General features: G+C 33.9%; 1 protein-coding gene across 1 annotated transcript in view; it reads left to right on the top strand.

Moving 5' to 3' along the window:
• Window positions 1–753: 753 nt before the first annotated feature.
• LOC149898496 (uncharacterized) overlaps window positions 754–19,919 on the top strand; it is a 31,675-nt gene continuing 12,509 nt past the window's right edge. Inside the window, exons 1-5 of the mRNA XM_090115145.1 lie at window positions 754–825; window positions 8,218–8,343; window positions 9,088–9,229; window positions 10,727–10,814; window positions 16,770–16,951. Of these exons, the coding sequence (XP_089971271.1) occupies window positions 8,313–8,343; window positions 9,088–9,229; window positions 10,727–10,814; window positions 16,770–16,951 (443 nt within the window). The 5' untranslated portion in view covers window positions 754–825; window positions 8,218–8,312. The remainder of the gene's footprint in view (window positions 826–8,217; window positions 8,344–9,087; window positions 9,230–10,726; window positions 10,815–16,769; window positions 16,952–19,919) is intronic.

Raw genomic sequence — 19,919 nt, 5'->3', positions numbered from 1 at the left:
TATTTATTTAGAGGATCTTAGGAGCGAAGTATATCAAGCGATGATATTTCGATCTCTATTAATTTTTTCACCATCTTCCACTAATTGCCTATATTATTTGCATCTGAATACAATATGTATTATAATTATGGTCCAATTTGATTCAATTGTTCTCATTATAATTCGTCATAATATACCTTAAACAAAGAATATTTCTGAAAATTTGACTTAATAAATCATCTCACGTCTGAAACTTATAATTTGCAACTTGACAAGCTATTGGCAATATAAATTTATAAAGAATAGAAAAAATTCGATCACGGGGCGCAATTTATAAATTTATATTTATAAAGCATTTGAATGCCATAAAACCAAAAATATCAAATTCAAGTTATTGCCAGCTTTTCATTGCCGTATAAATTTCCAGATCCCGGTTTGATGAGCAAATATACAAAATAAATTTAAAAGTAATTTTTTTATTTCTTAGGAAATTCTTGCCTAGTCTGTTACAGCATCTAGAAACTATAACTTCTCAAGCCCAACTTGCAAAACAAAAATAAATATAAAAAATACCCCTGAAACCAAAGATGTCCTACATAGATTGCGATGAATTGATCTCGCACTGATAAAAAATAGAGCGTCTAACCAAAATACGTCGTTGTCTCTCGGCCTATACAATAGCATTTATAATATCCACGATATTTTTAAACGTTATCGTTCAGTCGTCGTGTGACCATTGTAGCACAGACTAATAATAATATACTACGTATACAAATTGTAGTGAGTGCACGTGATTATTAATTGGAATAAAGGTTATTGACCTGTGTGTTTACGTGTTTCTTTAAGGTAAACCTAGATTTTGTTTTTAATTTAGTGCTATTGTGCTGGTGAACTTAGTTTTTATTTTTATCGCTTAATACAGTTATTTATTATAAAAATATGATAGTTTTATACGAATAAGATGTGAAATATAATCCTTACCTATGTAAAAAATGTTGTTTTGAAGTCATCATAAAGAATCTGAATATTAATTAGGTATTTGATAATTTGACTTCTCTAATCATAAGTTAATATTATGTTAACATTCAGTCATCCACATATTATTTATTTTGAATAGTTTTAGTTTTAAATATTATTTTATACATACGTATTTGCATTTATTTAAAACATTGTATTGTCTAAAACTTCCGCGATGACAATGAGCAACCTCGTTTTATATTTATCTTTATTTACGACTGCTATTTTACGCAAAATTCAAGAGATAAGTCTCTATAGTGAAGTGGTTAGAGCTATTTGTATTTTAGAGCGTGATAAATTAATGATACAAGTTTGATTTCAACACAAAAACAATCATAAATAATATTAATAAAACTGTATACCTATACGTATTATCATCATAAAATTATTACAAAGAAATAACTATTTTCATAAATTTTTTATCCAAATGAAAATATTTAATGAAATCAAAATCTCGTAATACATAGCTTCAATAAATATAAATTAAAAACATAATCTTGACTTATAAAACCGAGTACAGCATTAATAAAACATTTGATTGTATGTTTACATTCTACATTATCACAGAAAAGTGTGGAAATTATCAAACTACACCATATTAAAAAAATGTTGTGTGGTTTTATGAAACCACGGTAAAAGTGAAACTGTTCGAACGGTTCCGATCACTGCTTTGTGTAGACTGTAGCGCATGTCGCGTGACGGTCGGCTGCCGAGTAGGTAGCAGCAGCCGGCACTCGGCAGCCGCGATACACGCGACATGCGCTACACAGACCAAAAAGTTTGAGACGATGTAATAAAAGTTTCACTTTAAAAATTTAAAATTATAATTTCAACTCTTTGATCCTCTTCACCTTATACCTACGTACCTATACTACAAAACTTTTTATAATATTAAAAATCACAAATTAAAACACAGATTAATTTTAAATCTAATTCAGAAATAGGCTAGCTCTGATTTTAATGCTATTTAGGTGTATTACTATTTCTTTTAATATGTATTGACGTTTCAAAAGTGCTTCTCGAAGAAGTCTAATTGAATAAATAAATGTTTGAGATTGAGTTTAGAGTTTGAGTTTTATTAGATATATGTATTTCAAGTAATAACAAGTTTTAACCCCTACTATTTGAGCTATAAAATACCACCGACTAAATTTTTATCAAATCACGACTAAAATCACATGATTTCAGAGTTTTTCTTAAATATTTACATTGCAATTCGGAATGTTAATAAACACGAACGCATTTACGTTTTAACCTTAAAAGCTTTTAAAAATAGATTTCAAGTAAGATTTTACAATCTTGGTACTTGCACCATAGACAGTATAAATCGAAGAAAAGTAGTCTCTTGCATTCTGAAAAAGTTATCAAATGTAATGTAGAGCCAAGAACAACGTACTCTAGACTCTACATAAGTGAACACATTTTTCATTTTGCGCCATCTGAAGTTCGCAAATTATTTTAAATACCGGATAGAGTTGGTAAAGAAAGCTGGCTTGTAGAGTTAGACGCTTGACTCTACATTAGATAACTTTTTCGTTAGTTCGTAAAACAGCCAAATCACTGCACAGTTTTAAACTACGGTATAGGATTTTTAAAGATAGGGCTTGTAGAGTTAGTGTGGAGTTAGACGCTTGACTCTACATTAGATAACTTTTTCGTTAGTTCGTAAAACAGCCAAATCACTGCACAGTTTTAAACTACGGTATAGGATTTTTAAAGATAGGGCTTGTAGAGTTAGTGTGGAGTTAGACGCTTGACTCTAGATTAGATAACTTTTTCGTTAATATGCAAAACGGACAAGTCACATATTATTATTTTATACTACGGTATAGGATTTGTAAGTTGTATAGCTTTAGCCAGATCTAAACTTTCTTATAACTATTATGTACCAAGCACTTATACACAAAACAAGCTAAATGATTTCTCATATATAAATAACATTTATTTGATGTTAACACAAATATGTAGTGGTCCACGATAACGTATGCAAGGTCTATTATTAAATGTTTTTAATGTATTCCCCACCACGTGTTGCCACGTGTGACATAACGTTGGCATTCGCTGTTCTAATAATATTGAACTGTTTGTTTTGTGGTTTTACCTGAAATATTTTATTTGATAAAATTGTTTGTCTTTTTGGAAAATACGTGTCAAAATAATGATGATGGAGAAGATAATCAATTTGAATTGTTATTTTTTTACAAAAGTGTGTGTGTACAAAGCACACATGTCAGAAGTGAAACGTTGGCAAGATTCAAAGATACCAAAATCGTCGCCTTACTCCATGACGTGACGGTATTGCCATGACGCGGACGCCATGAGTTATCAACGCGCCTAAAGAAGTTTCAATTCAAAATATCATGTCATTTTTATTAAGGTCAAGGTTCTTTTTCCTTTCAAATTTCAATTACATAGGTATACTTAAATTCGTAGATTTTTTTTGTTACTTTTTCTTAGACTAACAAATTTCGTTTAAAATTACATCTCGTCTGCTTGTATTGATGCAAAATTAGACTTTACTGACCTAGTGCCCGGGTAAAAAAAAATCTATTTAATACTAGCGGTCCGCCCCGGCTTCGCCCGTGGTACATGTTTACGTTTTCTCTACATAAAAACCATCCTCGTACTTCAAGGAATATAATAAAAAAAGAATTATCAAAATCGGTTCAGCCGTTCTCGAGTTATGCGCTTACCAACACATTTTGCGATTCATTTTTATATATAAGAGATTCTAGACAACAACAGAATTATTTTGCATAGGAACGCCATACTAAATTCTTTAAGAAATAGATTATACAAAGAAAATATACGATTTGGTAGAGTTTTACAAGAATTCGTTATATAATATGTTGTTTTCACCCACGGCTCCACTCGCTATAATGTAAATGCCGTAGGTACATAATATTTCCATATTATTCTTATCTTAGCCTAGGTTTTCAGCTACCTACATACCAAATTTCATTATAATCGATTGAGTAGTATTTGCGTGAAAGAGTAACAAACATCTATCCATCCTCACAAACTTTCGCATTTAAGTATAATATAACTAGCTTTCCGCCCGCGGCTTCACCCGCTTTTTCTAAAACCTAGTAAGTATACTAGAACCTTCCTCTTGAATCATTCTATCTATTTAAAAAAACGCATCAAAATCCGTATAAGCATACGTGATACAAAGGGACATAGGGACAGAGAAAGCGACTTTGTTTTATACTATGTAGTGAAGTAGGATGTGCAACAGAATTTCTCGTACATAGAGAGATAACATAAAAAAATTCAACCCTATATACTTTACTGTGAAAACTCAGCGTGAGCGTGACCCTAATAAATCTAAGGCATACTTTATACACGTGTTAGAATTAGAAGGCACGTGTATTTCATACTACCTACTATGTCCTTAAGTAAGAGCAATGTCCTTCTGTGTGTATGATCAATATTTATATGAAAACACGAGGCGCCGACGATTGGCAGCTTGCTACTGCTTATATCCTGTCAGACCATTATGCAGTAAAACTGCATTATAAAATTAATACCAGGTGCAAGCGGTATTTGTGTATTATATTATTGGATCTATTTGAACTATTGTACACAGTATAATAATAGAACATATTATACTCTAACGCGTCGTATATTTCCGAATTCCGATTAGCATACAGGTTACCTTTTAGGTATCTAGTGAGTGAGCGAGTGAAGCCGCGGATTGCAAATGGTTATACTAAAGTCTAATCTATACTAATATTATAAAACTGAAGAGTTTGTTTGTTTGAACGCGCTAATCTCGGGAACTACTGGTCCGATTTGAAAAATCATTTCGGTGTTAGATAGCCCATTTATCGAGGAAGTTTATAGGCTATATTATAAAGCTGAAGAGTTTGTTTGTTTGAACGCGCTAATCTCGGGAACTTCTGGTCCGATTTGAAAAATCATTTCGGTGTTAGATAGCCCATTTATCGAGGAAGGTTATAGGCTATATATCATCACGCTATACGACCAACAGGAGTGGAGCCACGGGGGTGAAACCGCGCGGAGCAGCTAGTATTGTATATCCAGGCCTACATGAATTTTGGTACACAGATACATTCTAATTTCTATTCTAAACAGTTTTACAGTTAAAGCTTAGATCATTAAAGGTACTCTGTCCTCTGAACTTTTACGCACAACGCGTGTAAAGCCGCAGGTTTCAGCTAGTTACAAGTCTAATATTGTAAACCCAAGGTCAATCTACTCAACCCACGTAGCACCCGAAATTACTGGGAAATCCATTTGTTATGCCATTTTATGATCCAGTGTGAGCCAGTTTTAATAACTCCGATAAGTACTTTATTTCACTACTACTATTAGCAGTAATTCTTAACCTATTTTTAAGTCATAAGTCTCATAATATCATCTCGTAAGTTAAGTATGTCTAGAACATCTCAATATTATGTTGATTCTTCAGTCATATTACGTTTTTAGCGCTTTCCAGAATGGTTTTGTTTTCTTCGTTGGCATTTAAATTACTTACGTTCATCTTTATATATTTTTTTAGTCATAATAAATTTAATAATAGGTCATATAACATAACGCTAAAAGTAATAGTTAACGAATAATCAATATGTATTGCAAATTACGCAGAGAAACTACTTTAGACCAACTCCCATGAGTAAAGTCACGGGCACAACTAGTGTTACTAACGCATCATCGCTTTGGTCATAAAATCCCTAATCGTATTACATGCTAACATAATGCTAAAACTAACAACGAAGCATCAATATTGTAAATTACGCAGAAAAACTACTTTTCAACAAGAAAAGTCACGGGAACAACCAGTATTACTATAATGCATCATCGCTTCAAGAGGTCATAAAATCTAATCGTATTACACGCTAATTACTTTTATTTACATAGTATCGTTATCAATAGAAACAATACTCTATAAATAATTAGTTAGTCACAGAAAACAATACATATATAATAAATAAATAATTTTAAAATGGAAGATGTTTCGGAAAATACAAGGTGTAATACAAAGTATTCATGATATTAGGATTTAGGACATTTATGATTGTTATTCTGCACTGTGATATTAGTTCTTATCACATCATCATATTTAATAGGTACCTATTATAAAAAGCCCTAAGCCTCGTCTGTCTCTCTGTCTGTTCGCGTAAAACTCAAGAGCATTGCACCGATTTTCAATCTGTTTTCACCAATGGATAACGTGGTTCATGAGAAAGGTCTATGAGCTATATCATTTGTCGTTTTTAACCAGAAAGCTACCAATAATAATAGTTGTAGTATACATATATCTGTGGTTATCATCACTACATAGTATAAAACAAAGTCGCTTTCTCTGTCCCTATGTCCCTATGTATGCTTTACTTTAAAACTACGCAACGGATTTTGATGCGGTTTTTTTAATAGATAGAGTGATTCAAGAAGGTTTTAGTATATAATTTATTATGTTTTAGACAAAGCGGGCGGTATAGTAGTTAATATTCAATAAACATAATATCAATAAACATCTGAATCGAAACTTTCCATGCATGACTAGATCGGAATAAATTCACCAATTTTTGCGTCCACATTCTAAAACAATATAAACAAATGTCGTTCTACTATTTACATGTATAAAAATACAGTAAGTATCTATTATTATCAAGAAAAACATGTTTTATTGTCAGTCATTAACACAGCTGTTCGCAGATGTCTTTTGTCTCCGATTTTCGATTTTAAATCGAAACTAAACATGCAAATAATATGGGAAACCTTACAATAAAATAACGTTTTTTCAATTAACTCTCATGAATAGATACTCTATGCTTTTACCATTCTTGCAAAATAATAATATCATTATTTTGAATTCATGCTTTATGGCCCTTCGAATACAATTTTTTATAATTATTGAGGAAATAACTCTATGTATGTAGTATGAAATAAGTTTGAGAATCGACGGACGCAGTATGTACGGTGTCAAACTGTCTTTATCAATATTTTATCAGTATAGAGTAGCTCAGAATGGACGTATTCAGCTAAATAATAAAGAGAAATGTTTTATTTTTAAAGAAAAACAACTATTCAAATATTTAAGAAAGAAAAATTTCTTTCTTATCAAATATAACCAACAGGCAACAATAGAGATAAATTATGACAGACTGTAGGTTTATTATTTTGTTTTCAAACAATTATATCATTTTAATCTAGTAGCTGCGAAAAAAAACTTATTGTATAATACATATTATAATAATATATTCCATTGAATAACTATTAAACAAAACCTGTCACTAATATTATTATAACTTTAAATTACAACAGTTCAAAACAATTCCGAAGCGTGTTTACAAACGAGTCGCGAATTATCATTTACATATTATATCTACATATGTGTATACCTATACATAGTATATTATACATATGTGTTATCAAGGCCACAGACAAATATCTGTATAGTATTATAAAACATGTACATTACAATTTCATTATTAGTTTTATAGCATATAATATAAATTTTAAAATAATAGAAAAAAAATGATCGACCACGAGGCGGGTTTCGCCCGGCATCTCATTTTTTTATTCTTTAAAATTTCTCGTATAGATAATTTACAATAATTGTTATTACACAGGGTGTCCCGCTATTTAATAGGTATACTAAGCGTGAACGGACTTGTACTTTTGCATACATTGATCACGTAAAATTACGTCAAAAATGGTTGCTAAATGTTCCCTGAAAATCCATGTTTTCTTCTCTAGCTTCGCGCAGCCGGCATATACCGCTTCTCTAATGTGAGCATTTTGTCTATGAAAATATAATCTTAAACGATAGTTCACGAGCGGGTGGCAAAGTTTTTGTTATGGGTGTTTGTAAGGGTTGCTTGTTATGGGTGTACACATAGAGTTTTAAGAATTCATCTATTTGAAAAAAAATGCGTCTGGAATTTTATAAGTATTTTTTACGTAGATACTCAACGTATGCAAAACTATAACCTCCTTTGAGCTTAGTATACCAACAGTGAGACACCCTGTATTATAGAAAATATAAAGGACGGTAATTTATTTGTTTAAGATAATATATTGAACTCAGAAAAACAAACCTAATTATGAATTTAAACTGTTTACAGTTTAACTAATGATAGAACAAAACTAATCATAGTAACATAGAAACTACGATAAATATAATAAAATAATTAGTTTGTACATACATTCGTATCTAAATTACAAACATTAATAATATTTCTTTTGTTACAGATAAACAGTCATAGATAAGAGGTATATAGTGAAGTGGTATATAACAATATATTATATTAATACATACACGTGCCAAATATCGGAATGTATGTGATATGGATCCACAAGAGTTAGTTCCTTTGGAAGGTAATATATTATTTTTATTTACATAACATAATATGATAATTTTGATCAATTCATTAATTTTTATTTTTATATTAATTTGGCTCAAATATAATTCGTCATTTTTGTGTTTGCGTATTTATTCTGAACTCTTTGTAATAAAACGTTAAAGAAAAAAATTACTGAATCCATCATTCCCTTATTTTGTCGAAATTTATTTATAAAACATGCAGTTCCCAAAAAAATGATAAACACACAAAACTCTGAACAACTATAACATGAGGCCTATCAAGAAATTAGCTTATTTTAAGGGCAAAAGCATACGAAATGTGTTTGTAGGCAGGGCCACCTGCAGCACCGAGAGCAGTGGTGGCTCAGTGGTGCGACCTCGGACTTCGAATCGATAAGTCCGGGGTTCGAGACCAGGCGAGCGCGCAGGAAATAAATTGATTTTTCAATTTATCTGCGCATGTTGTAACATCACCACTGCTCGAACGGTGAAGGAAAACATCGTGAGGAAACCGACATGTCGAAGAATCAAAAGTTCGACGATATGTGTCATCCGCCAACCCGCACTTGGCCAGCCTGGTGGATTATGGCCTGTACCCTCATAGGAGGCCTGTGTCCCAGCAGTGGGAACGTATATGGGCTGATGATGAGGGCCACCTGCCCCTTTGCTTGCTCTGACAAAAAAAATGATAGATGTTTTTCCTAAAGATAACACAAACCTCAAATAGTTTCTCCAAAACTCAAAATATTGTTCTCTAGCCGGGTTCCCCCGCATCCGCGCAGCCCGTCAGACGAGCGTCACATCACGATCTTGCTACAGAGGGCCCATTCGAATATGTCGGCTACTTGTGCTGCTGATTGTGCTGCCATCGATGTTTATATTCATACCGCTGTATATGAGGTAAGATAATTTATTATTATAATAAGTACAAATCGTTATAATAGCATATTGACTAGGTACTTATTCAGTTGCTTTGTTGATCTTTCTATCATGGCATATTCATATAATAAATGCGGTAAGACAATTTTTAACAATCATTATGCCATCTAAAATTATTAAGATTTATTGAAAAAAATAAGTTTAAAAAAAAACAACTACCTTTAGAGTTTCTTGTCGCCTCTCTATGTACCTACCTAGAGAGTCTCTAGAGAGACGATCCGAACCGGTGGCAAAAATATAAATAATTTGGAAAATCCAAAAGTGCACGCCTCATAATTTTTTTTTAATAAATATTTATTAATTATTATTTTTGTTTATTTAATAACAATTAAACCACATCGAATCAGACCCTGAAAAATGAAAGGGTTCTATTCCTGAGCATACTCAAGCGTAAGAGAAAAAAAAAGACTCGATTAGTAAAGTATTTCGGTCGCTATCGTGTTAACAAGAAAAAGGATCCGCACATACAGACACACGGACGTCCAAGACAGAACTTTTTTAAACTGTTTTTTAACTAGTTTAAATAACAAAAATGACATCAAAAATATCATGAACGTTAAAAATAGTGTTTTTTCTTAATATGTGTGTGTATGTATTATCTTACAAGTGCAATGTATGATACATAAAGACATTTTAAGTTTGAAAAATCAGATGTTTTGCTCGAAGTGACAGTAGTACCCACCTCAACGCTTCGCTTATGAGGCGTGCAATATTTGATTCAGTAGGAAACAAATGGCTTATAAAATTCAGACCAATATCAATCGCGCTGGTTGACGGAGGTTCATCACAGATAATTAATACTACACTATACTATAGCCATCTATTTTTCAGACGTTTCAGTCACAGCATGGTGGATAAAATTTAAAAATACACTTTTTTGCCCTAGCAACAAATATGTTTATGATAAGCAAGCGAAGCACTGTTTTTCATTAATGCCTATATGAGATAATAACTATGATTTACCAAGTTGATTAAACCATCATTTTCGGTACTCCATAAAAGTACCATTGACGCAAAGCTACCTTATCTATGAATTAGTTTCTAATCCATTACGTCACCACTAATCTATCGTAATTATTATATTCTGAGAGACAGAAAATCAATGCAACATTATCTTTAATACCAGTTTATTAGCTTTCTTTTTTAATAAAATACATAGATCATTAGGTATGGCATATGATGTAATCTTTGGCAAAATATATACTAATAAGCTGATGAGTATGTTTAAACGCGCTAATCTCAGAAACTACTCAACCGATTTCAACAAATCTCACCTTAGATATGTATGGGATCCCTGAGTGCTATAGGCTATATTTTATGTACCAAGAGTGAAACCGGGGCGGACCGCTAGAGTTATTTAAAATACATACTTTATGTCTGTTTATTCAATTAACTTTAGGACATACTCCTGTAAGATATTCTCAAGAAACAAAATGTTAATTTTTCTTATTATTTCAGGTATCGAGTATTTTCAGGGCAGATGTACCCCATGAGTATGACAGACATGAGATTAATAGATAGCAAAATATCACCCACTTGGTGTCAGGTATGTTGATATTTACCTATACAATATTGATATCCATCTGTATTCTGTACACTGTTTAAAAATTATTCAAGTTTAAAATAAATCTTTGAAAAATGCTTAAATCGAAGCAAAATATCAATTGATTTTTTACAGTATTTTTAACATACCTATTGTTCTTTATTGCAAGACTTCTTCTATGTAACTATATATTCCACAACAATGGTTTAAAATAATTTGTTTCGAAACAAACACTTATTTCAATAATATTTGATCATTGACTTATGCATGTTTACCCACTGCACATATTCTTGACAAGAATGCAATTAATAATATCACCCTCATTTATTTAAAGCACAGTGTGTACATTGATTACACTTATCGGTCGAAAAACTATCCTTGGATGAATATTAAGTATATCACAACATCCATACTAATATTACAAGATAAAAAGTAAAACAACTAAAACCCAACTACGACAAAAAACGACGCTGAAAAAGTATAAAACAAAAGTTAAATTGATGAACTAATAAAGAAGCTATGATGATGAACTAATATAACGAAAAGATGTGAATTATATGCAATCAGCCCATGAATACAGATAAAGTCACAAGCAAATGCTAGTAATATATATATATTCAAAATGTGCAAGTAAAAAGCTTTCAAATGATACCAAACACGGCATATTTATCTTAACTTTATTTTTTTACTCTGTATGTTTTGTCCGCTAGAGGGCGCCACATTAGATTTTGTGAAACCCCATATAGCCTATAACCAGCGGACAATTAAGACGCTTCTAATGATATGTCATTTGTCGAATTCTGATAAGTAGTTTAGAAGTTACGAGGGAACAGATGAACATACATACATACATACATACATACATACATACATACATACATACATACATACATACATACATACATAGCCTGTCAAAATCATAACCCTCCTTTTGCTTTGCCGTAGTCGGGTAATAAATGCGAAAGTAACTCTGTCTGTCTGTCTGACTCAATCACGCCTTAACTACTGAACCAATTTGCATGAAATTTGGTATAGAGATATTTTGATACCCGAGAAAGGACATAGGCTACTTTTTATCCCGGGAAATAGGATAGGTTTTATCCCGGAAATCCCACGGGAACGGGAACTATGTGGTTTTTCTTTGACTACGCGGGCGAAGCTGCGGGTGTAGGGGAAAGGGGCCTAAAGTGGGCACAGACCCTAAAGAGGGCACTCAGTATAGTATCGGAATTTTAAATAATGGCGCGCGCGCGACTCGTGAGCACGATCCCCACACCCCTCCCACCTCGCGGCAGTCGTTGGATTCGCTTGCGAGCACGCATTTACAAGCTGCAACAAATAAATGTTTTTCGAAGATTTTTGAAAAATATTGCAAGGTATGTAATATGTGTTCTTTTTATTTTGGTGTTTACAATCCTTTAACCAAAATTTGTTAAGTGGCTATCTGGCCATATTTTAGTTCCATAAAAATCCACGTGTCTAAAAAATTGAGGTAGAATTTCGTCTGAACCTTTCAAATGTCGAAAAAGGCAAAGCGGGCAGGGTAAAGCGGGCACGCGCCCGCTTTGCCCCGTCCGCTAAAATGTTACATTCTTTTGTTAATTTGCTTTTTCCTTTCAGATGACCGCTTATAACCGGCGTTAATATAAGCGTAAAACTTCACAAGCCTCATGGCAACGCTCAACTATGCAGCAAGCAAAACGAGAAGTGCAAGAGTTAGGAAAACCTGTCAAAAAAGTAACAACTAAATATGGGATTCCAAGAACGACATTGCAGACATCTTAAATTGGGTTCGTGTAATGTAAAGCTTGGTAGTTTTACTACTTACTGTCTTTTCTACGGAACAAGAAATGGAGCTTTTAGAATACGTATTCCACATGGACTCTTTATATTACGGGCCGTCTAAACAAGAATTTTTGGAACTTATATACCTACCTATTACATTATTTTAGGATTTATAAAAAAAATATATATGAAATAATTGTATCACTTATTAGAGACTAAATAATGATAGACTGTAAACAGGGCGTTATTTTTTTAAATATTATTTCAGATACATATATGTATCTGGAAATATTGTACCTAAAAGCACACCCCGGACACTCCATACAAAATGATCGTTTTGACAGTCACACTGTAGAGACTGCAAATGTGTGTGTTAACGCTTTATGGTTGGCACATTTGTGACTAGCGTAAAAAAAAATTCGCGTTTTTCTGATGAAATACATCCGTAAACAGCACAATATCTAACCATTTTCTACGAAAAACGATAATCACAAATCCAAAATAATAAAATTACTTTAAGTCAATTTGATTAATGTTGTCAATCTTCGTTGCGTATCGTCCTTGCAGAAAAATATGGTCCATTTTATGTCTGATCGCGCGGGGGTGAGGTAAGTTTAATTTTGGCGGGAGGCGGAGAGTGTCCGTTCTGTAGCGTTTAGCTACTATTATGTATTCTGTGCTAAAAGTTTAAAGCTCCTAAGAAGTTCCTTTGTTTCATATATTCATTTAAAAATAATTGTATGACTGTTTGAAATACATAACTTATAAAATATTTTTGTGTCTTTTACTCTATTTATTATTGTATATATTATTTGTGGCTGTATATTTTGAAATCTACTGTTTAAATCCAGGCCTGCCCGCTTTACCCAACTACTGCCCGTTTTGCCCTAAACGAAAGCCCGCTTTAGGCCTCCCCTTCGGGCAAAGCGGGCAATCGTAGGCTTTTAGTAATCTGTTAATAATTATTATATACTTTAACTTTTGACAAATTTAACCACTTAGCATTCAAAAGTATTTATTAATGGAACTTTTGGCAAAAAAGTTTTTTGGGCCCATCTCCCCTAAAGCTAGTATTATTCGTTCGCGTCAAATTATAAATCAGCATCTTTCGAATCACTCACACAAAAAAAAATCATTAAAATCGGTAGAGCCGTTTATGTGTTCTATGACAGACACACGCACTGAAGAAATACTTATAGATAGATTTTTCATAGATTGAAAATATCGTCTTACTTGTACCACAGATAATATACAATAGGTACATATATTATAAGTATACATTTTTTATTAAACACGCTCCTGTTCTGAGTTAAAAGGACTAAATATAATAAAAAAAGAATTATCGAAATCGGTTCAGCCGTTCTCGAGTTATGCGCTTACCAACACATTTTGCGATTCATTTTTATACAGGGTGTCCCACTATTGGTATACTAAGCGCGAAGGGACTTGTAGTTTTGCATACACTGATCACGAAAAAAATACTAAAACAACAAAATTGCGTCAAAAAATTTTTGCTAAATTTTTCCTAAAAATCCATGTTTTCTTCTCTGGCTTCGCGCAGGCGGCATATATAGCTTCGCTAATGTGAGCGTTTTATCTATAAAAACATAATCTCAAACGATAGCTCACGTGCTGGTGGCAAAGCTGGGCGGGTTGCTTGTTATAGGTGTACACAATATAGAGTTTTACGACTTCATCTATTTGAAAAAAAAATACGTCTGGAATTTTATAAGTATTTTTTACGTACTCAGCGTTTGCAAAACTATAACCTCCTTTGAGCTTAGTATACCAACAGTGGGACACCCTGTATATAAGAAGATAATGTAGAGTAAACTTTTAACAAAAATTTCATGAAATGGTCACAAAAATTTCTCTCGTAAAGGCTACTAGAAATAAACTCAGACGGCACAAAATATCAGATTACAAATAAAAATATAAATATCTTTATCTATATCACATCACGCCTTGCATCGGCATATTTTATATTACGACTTATGAGATTATTTTAATCACAATATATCAGCATTTGATAAATCCACCATTTAAATGTATCCAAGCGACGCTTTTGATTAATGAACGGTCTAAAAATATCAATCACTAGCGGTCCGCCCCGGCTTCGCCCGTGGTACATATTTCGCAATAAAAGGTAGCCTATGTTCTTTCTCAGGGTCTCAAGATTATCTGTGCCAAATTTCATTAAAATCGGTCCAGTAGTTTATGCGTGAAAACCATACATACATACATACAAACCTTTCCTCTTTATAAAATTAGCACAGACTAATAATAATATACTACGGATATTAGTATAGATGAAACAAGAATGCTTTAAATGTATACAATAGATTTAATTTGTTTAACCTTTAAAAATCCTTAATTTTAATACCAGATTCGTTTTTAAAGTGAAACTTAAGAGAGTAAATATTCAAGGTATAATATTTAGACAACATTTCAACCCTTAAAAATTAAAAAAATAACTAAACTCAATGCTCTTAAAAATCATAAACTCAGAATTAACTACATAGTTCACTGTAAAATACAAATAATTTAAAACTTTATCTAATGTACCTTGTGTACTATCAAAAATTACAATAATTTATTATATCTCTACATTTAAAATAAAATAATAAAAGATTGACTTTGATGTTAGTTCTTCAATAATTGCGAATAAATCTTTGCTTTATTATCTACAGTGATTGCATCGCAATAATATGAAAAAGTGCGTCATTAAATTATTGAATAAACGCATACAGTCTGTGTTTGAATTTAGAGATCTGAGATAAATTGGAATAACTTTGCTATTTACGTATTTAGTAATATGTACTAATAATATAGTTTTATATTATCTGTGGTAATACGTAGTAACTAGATATTAATTATAATTAGTAATCTTTGGTAATACTCGCCTTACTCGCTTTCTGCTTATTTTAGCTTCATTTCAAAATGAGTTCAACAAAATTTTGCTTATGTTTACAAAGTACTTACATTGGCGTATACAATAAAAACCTTCGATGTCTTTAGAATTGAACGAATTTACATCTTGATTATGTAAAAGTAAAAACTACGACCGATAATAAAATCTTTTAACATAGTTTTTCAGTAAAATAGGCTACTTACATATGTAGTTTTATTAGGGGTTAAACCGGGTGCTACGCCTGTATAAATTACACTAGCTGTGCTCCGCGGTTTGACCCGCATTGTTCCGCTCCTGTTGGTCTTAGCGTGATGATATATATTATAATAATATAGCCTTCCTCGATAATTGGGATATCTAACACAGTGATAATTTTTCAAATAGGACCAGTAGTTTCTGAAATTAGCGCGTACAAAAAAACAAACTCTTCATTTTTATAATACATATTAGTATAATAATATATTGGGTATACGGACATCCTGTATTAAATAATAAATTAAATGAAGTTGCAACCAACATGGAGATTACAATAATCACACTCAAAGATAAAAGCACTTGGCTTGTAAATTGTAATCGTTCAACTGTCAATATTATTCAGCCGTCTGCTCCAATACGATAAGATATATTTTATATTTTACTTGACACTATTATCACTTTTAATATTTCTAGCTTTTAGAGCTCGTTTTCCATGTTTCCACTTTCTAAATTTTATTTCATTTAAACTTTGAAATATTGATTCACAGTAGATATAAAATTACCTATGGAAATTTTATTTCTGCGTGTCTTTTGCGATTTCAACATTCAAATCTATTTTGATGTATTTATTTAACAACATATTTTAACAACAGTTGTGATCAACTTTGTTGATGTGAAAGAAAGTTGCTGGCTAGAGACTATATTTAAATAATGTCGCTTTTCGAGCGAAATATTCTCAACATGTTGTTTACAAATCTGCAACACGCAATGCTCGCAACATCTTGACAGCAACTCCGCAACACGTTCATTAAAATGCTAAACAAAATATGCGAACCTTATCCTCGTATATAATAGTAGTAATACCTACTATACGTTCTACTTCTGTTCATGTTTCGCGCCAGCTGGCAACGTCGCGCGCTTTTGTGCGACGTTGCCGTACAGGCGTTACCTATTGTGAGCCAAATGTTATCTATTATTTAGGAGAATTAAAGTTCACATTTGTTAAGCAACAGTTGTCATAGCCGTATGACAACTGCATACTTCTAACCTCAAAATGCATATTTCAGAGACAAGTGGTGCGATCAAATGCTACATTCAACGCATTCGTGGTTTCGGGACCACCAGACTTCACTGAGGAACTAGTGCCTGTCTCCATGACCAGAGAATTGGAGCTGGAAGACGATATGAAGGAATACTGGGGCTTCTATTTGCTGCAAGGCTCCACTGTAACTGTTTCTGCTTGTGTCAGGTATTCTTTTATTATGTTGTAGGTAGTTTTATCTATCAGTTTATATTGTTTATATTAAATTAATTGTCTGTCGTGTTTTTACTTATACAGGGTGTAATCGTTAAGTGTGCACAAGCGATTATTCCGTAACTATTGCAGATATCAAAAAACTTTAAACTGATATCGAAAGTACTTAACCTAATGAGTAAAATGGCCATAATAAATTTTTAAAAATAAAACGAGAAATAACCAATAATGTTACATTAAACGCTCCCATACAATTTATTTCCCATACATTTTGTATTCATAGTAGATTTTCGAAGTGACGTCCTTATTGTGCAATACAATGAGGAGGTCTATTTACAGTTTCTAAATGAACTTCCCTCCAAATTTGCGAAGTAATTAAAGCAGAAAACCAAAAAAACAAAAAAAAAAGCTAAAATCTTTCATATTAAATGTATAGGTTGATCCAAAAGTAATGATAATTGGGTATTTCCTGTGCACATAAAAAAATAAAATAAATGTTTTATGCTTGCTCATGTAATCACTAAGTTATCACAAAAAAATTATATCTACAGGCCACGTTTCCAAGTATTAACATTAATTTTAATGTGAACAGTGCGAGCCAGAATGTTTCCCGACGAAAAGAAGAAACAACGATTCGACATTTAGAGGGTGAATTTCTAAATTTTTAATGAGATCAGGATAATTTTTTGTCACGATTTGTGACCATGGGCGTTACCTGGGTTCACCATGTTTATGCTGAAACCAAGAAACAATCAATGGCCTGGATGCGAGCTTCCAAAGTGACGGTGAAGATTTTCAAAGTGAAAATTAGTGGGATAGATTAAAGCCGTAGTTTTTTGGGACGCTGAAGAAATGTGGAATATTTTAAGAAGGTAGCCACTACTACACAGGGCTCTTACTACACAGACCAAATTAAAAGATTGCGGGTAGGTTAGTAAGAAAAAGAGACATGGCAAACTTCGGTCTTGAATGTTGGTTCACCAAGACAACGCACCAGATCACAAAGCGTCAGTTGCAATGGCTGCCAATCAAAAATCGGCATTGAAAATGCTTGAACACCCACCCTGTTTGTAAGATCTAGCTCCTAGTTAATTCTATCTCTTACCTCGGCACAAGAAACACCGTCGATACAAGAAATTTTAAGACGACAGCGAAGTGATGGCCGATTTGAGGGGTTTTTGTAGATGAAGTCAATGTTTTTTTTTTTCTAAGTTAAGGAAAAAAAATATCGAAGTATATTATCTAGTTAGAAGACTATCTAGAGAAATACCTACATAATTATTTTAACTGTAATGACCTTGTTTAATATTGATTATCATTACTTTTGGATCAACCCATGTACATGGGATATTCATATCTCATACTAAATGTATGGGAGGGTTTAAAGTTAATTTTTTAGATATTTCTCGTATTATTTTTAAAAATTTATTATGGCCATTTTACTCATTAGGTTAAGTACTTTCGATATCAGTTTAAAGTTTTTTGATATCTGTAATAGTTACGGAATAATCGCCTGTGCACACTTAACGATTACACCCTGTATACCCCTGGGAAATAACAAGGGCTATTTTTTCAATTATTAGAAAAAAAGAAAGAAAGAATAATTTATTTTGCCAAAAGCCAACAACAGATATAATAAAAAGAATAAGAAATACAAAACAGAGAAAAAGACAAAAGTGTGGCAGACCTTTAGCAAAAAGGGGACCAACGTATTGTGTACGTACTTATTAAAGTGAATTTATTTATAATATCTTACCCAAAGGCATATAAACTTATCAGAGAAGCCTGAGAAGCTAGAGAAGGGAGGATAGCGGTGGGGACGACGGCTATGTGGAGGAAAGCTGTGGGGGGATGGCGGTGGGGAGGATGAAAGTGGGGAGAATGGGAGGGGGAGAATGGCTGTGGGGAGGATGGCTGTGGGGAGGATGGCGGTGGGGAGGATGAAAGTAGGGAGGATGGCAGTAGGGAGGATGAAAGTGGGGAGGATGGCTGTGGGGAGGATGGCGGTGGGGAGGATGAAAGTGGGGTGGATGAAATTGGATAGGATGGAAGTGGGGAGGATGGCTGTGGGGAGGATGGAAGCGGGGAGAATGGGAGGGGGAGGATGAAAGTGGGGAGGATAGCGGTGGGGACGACGGCTATGGGGAGGAAAGCTGTGGGGGGATGGCGGTGGGGAGGGTGAAAGTGGGGAGAATGGGAGGAGGAAAATGGCTGTAAGGAGGATGGGAGTGAGGAGGATGGCAGTGGGGAGGATAGCGGTGGGGACGATGAAAGTGGGGAGAATGGGAGGGGTAAAATGGCTGTGGGGAGGATGGCGGTGGGGAGGATTAAAGTGGGGAGGATGGCTGTGGGGAGGATGGCTGTGGGGAGGATGGCTATGGTGAGGAAACCTGTGGGGGGATGGTGGTGGGGAGGATGAAAGTGGGGAGAATGGGAGGGGGTTATGGGAGTGGGGAGGATGGCTGTGGGGAGGATGGCGGTGGGGAGGATGAAAGTGGGGAGGATGGGAGTGGGGAGGATGGCTGTGGGGAGGATAGCGGTGGGGACGATGGCTATGGGGAGGATGGCTGTGGGGAGGATGGCTGTGGGGAGGATGGCTATCGTGAGGATACCTGTGGGGGATGGCGGTGGGGAGAATGGGAGGGGGGTTATGGGAGTGGGCAGGATGGCTGTGGGGAGAATGGGAGGGGAGAATGGGAGTGGGGAGGATGAAAGTGGGAAGGATGGGAGTGGGGAGGATGGGAGTGGGGAGGATGGGAGGATCGCAGTGAGGAGGATGGGAGTGGGTAGGATAGTTGTGGGGGATATCACTGTTTCGGGGATCGAAGACGTAACAATTCATTCCTGTCTTGAAAATTTGTCAAGTTCCATACCTTAAATAGAGCATAGCATTGTATTGGTGAAACCATACCATCACCCAATTAAATTATATATTCACCAAAACTTTATCATTATTAGACTA

Source organism: Colias eurytheme, chromosome 22, assembly GCF_061535395.1.
Source record: "Colias eurytheme isolate Ceu_HAF_F1 chromosome 22, ilColEury1 Martin Lab GWU primary, whole genome shotgun sequence".
Taxonomy (NCBI): domain Eukaryota; kingdom Metazoa; phylum Arthropoda; class Insecta; order Lepidoptera; family Pieridae; genus Colias; species Colias eurytheme.
The sequence above is the reverse complement of the archived record's forward strand: the minus strand, read 5'-3'. Positions and strand labels throughout refer to the sequence as shown.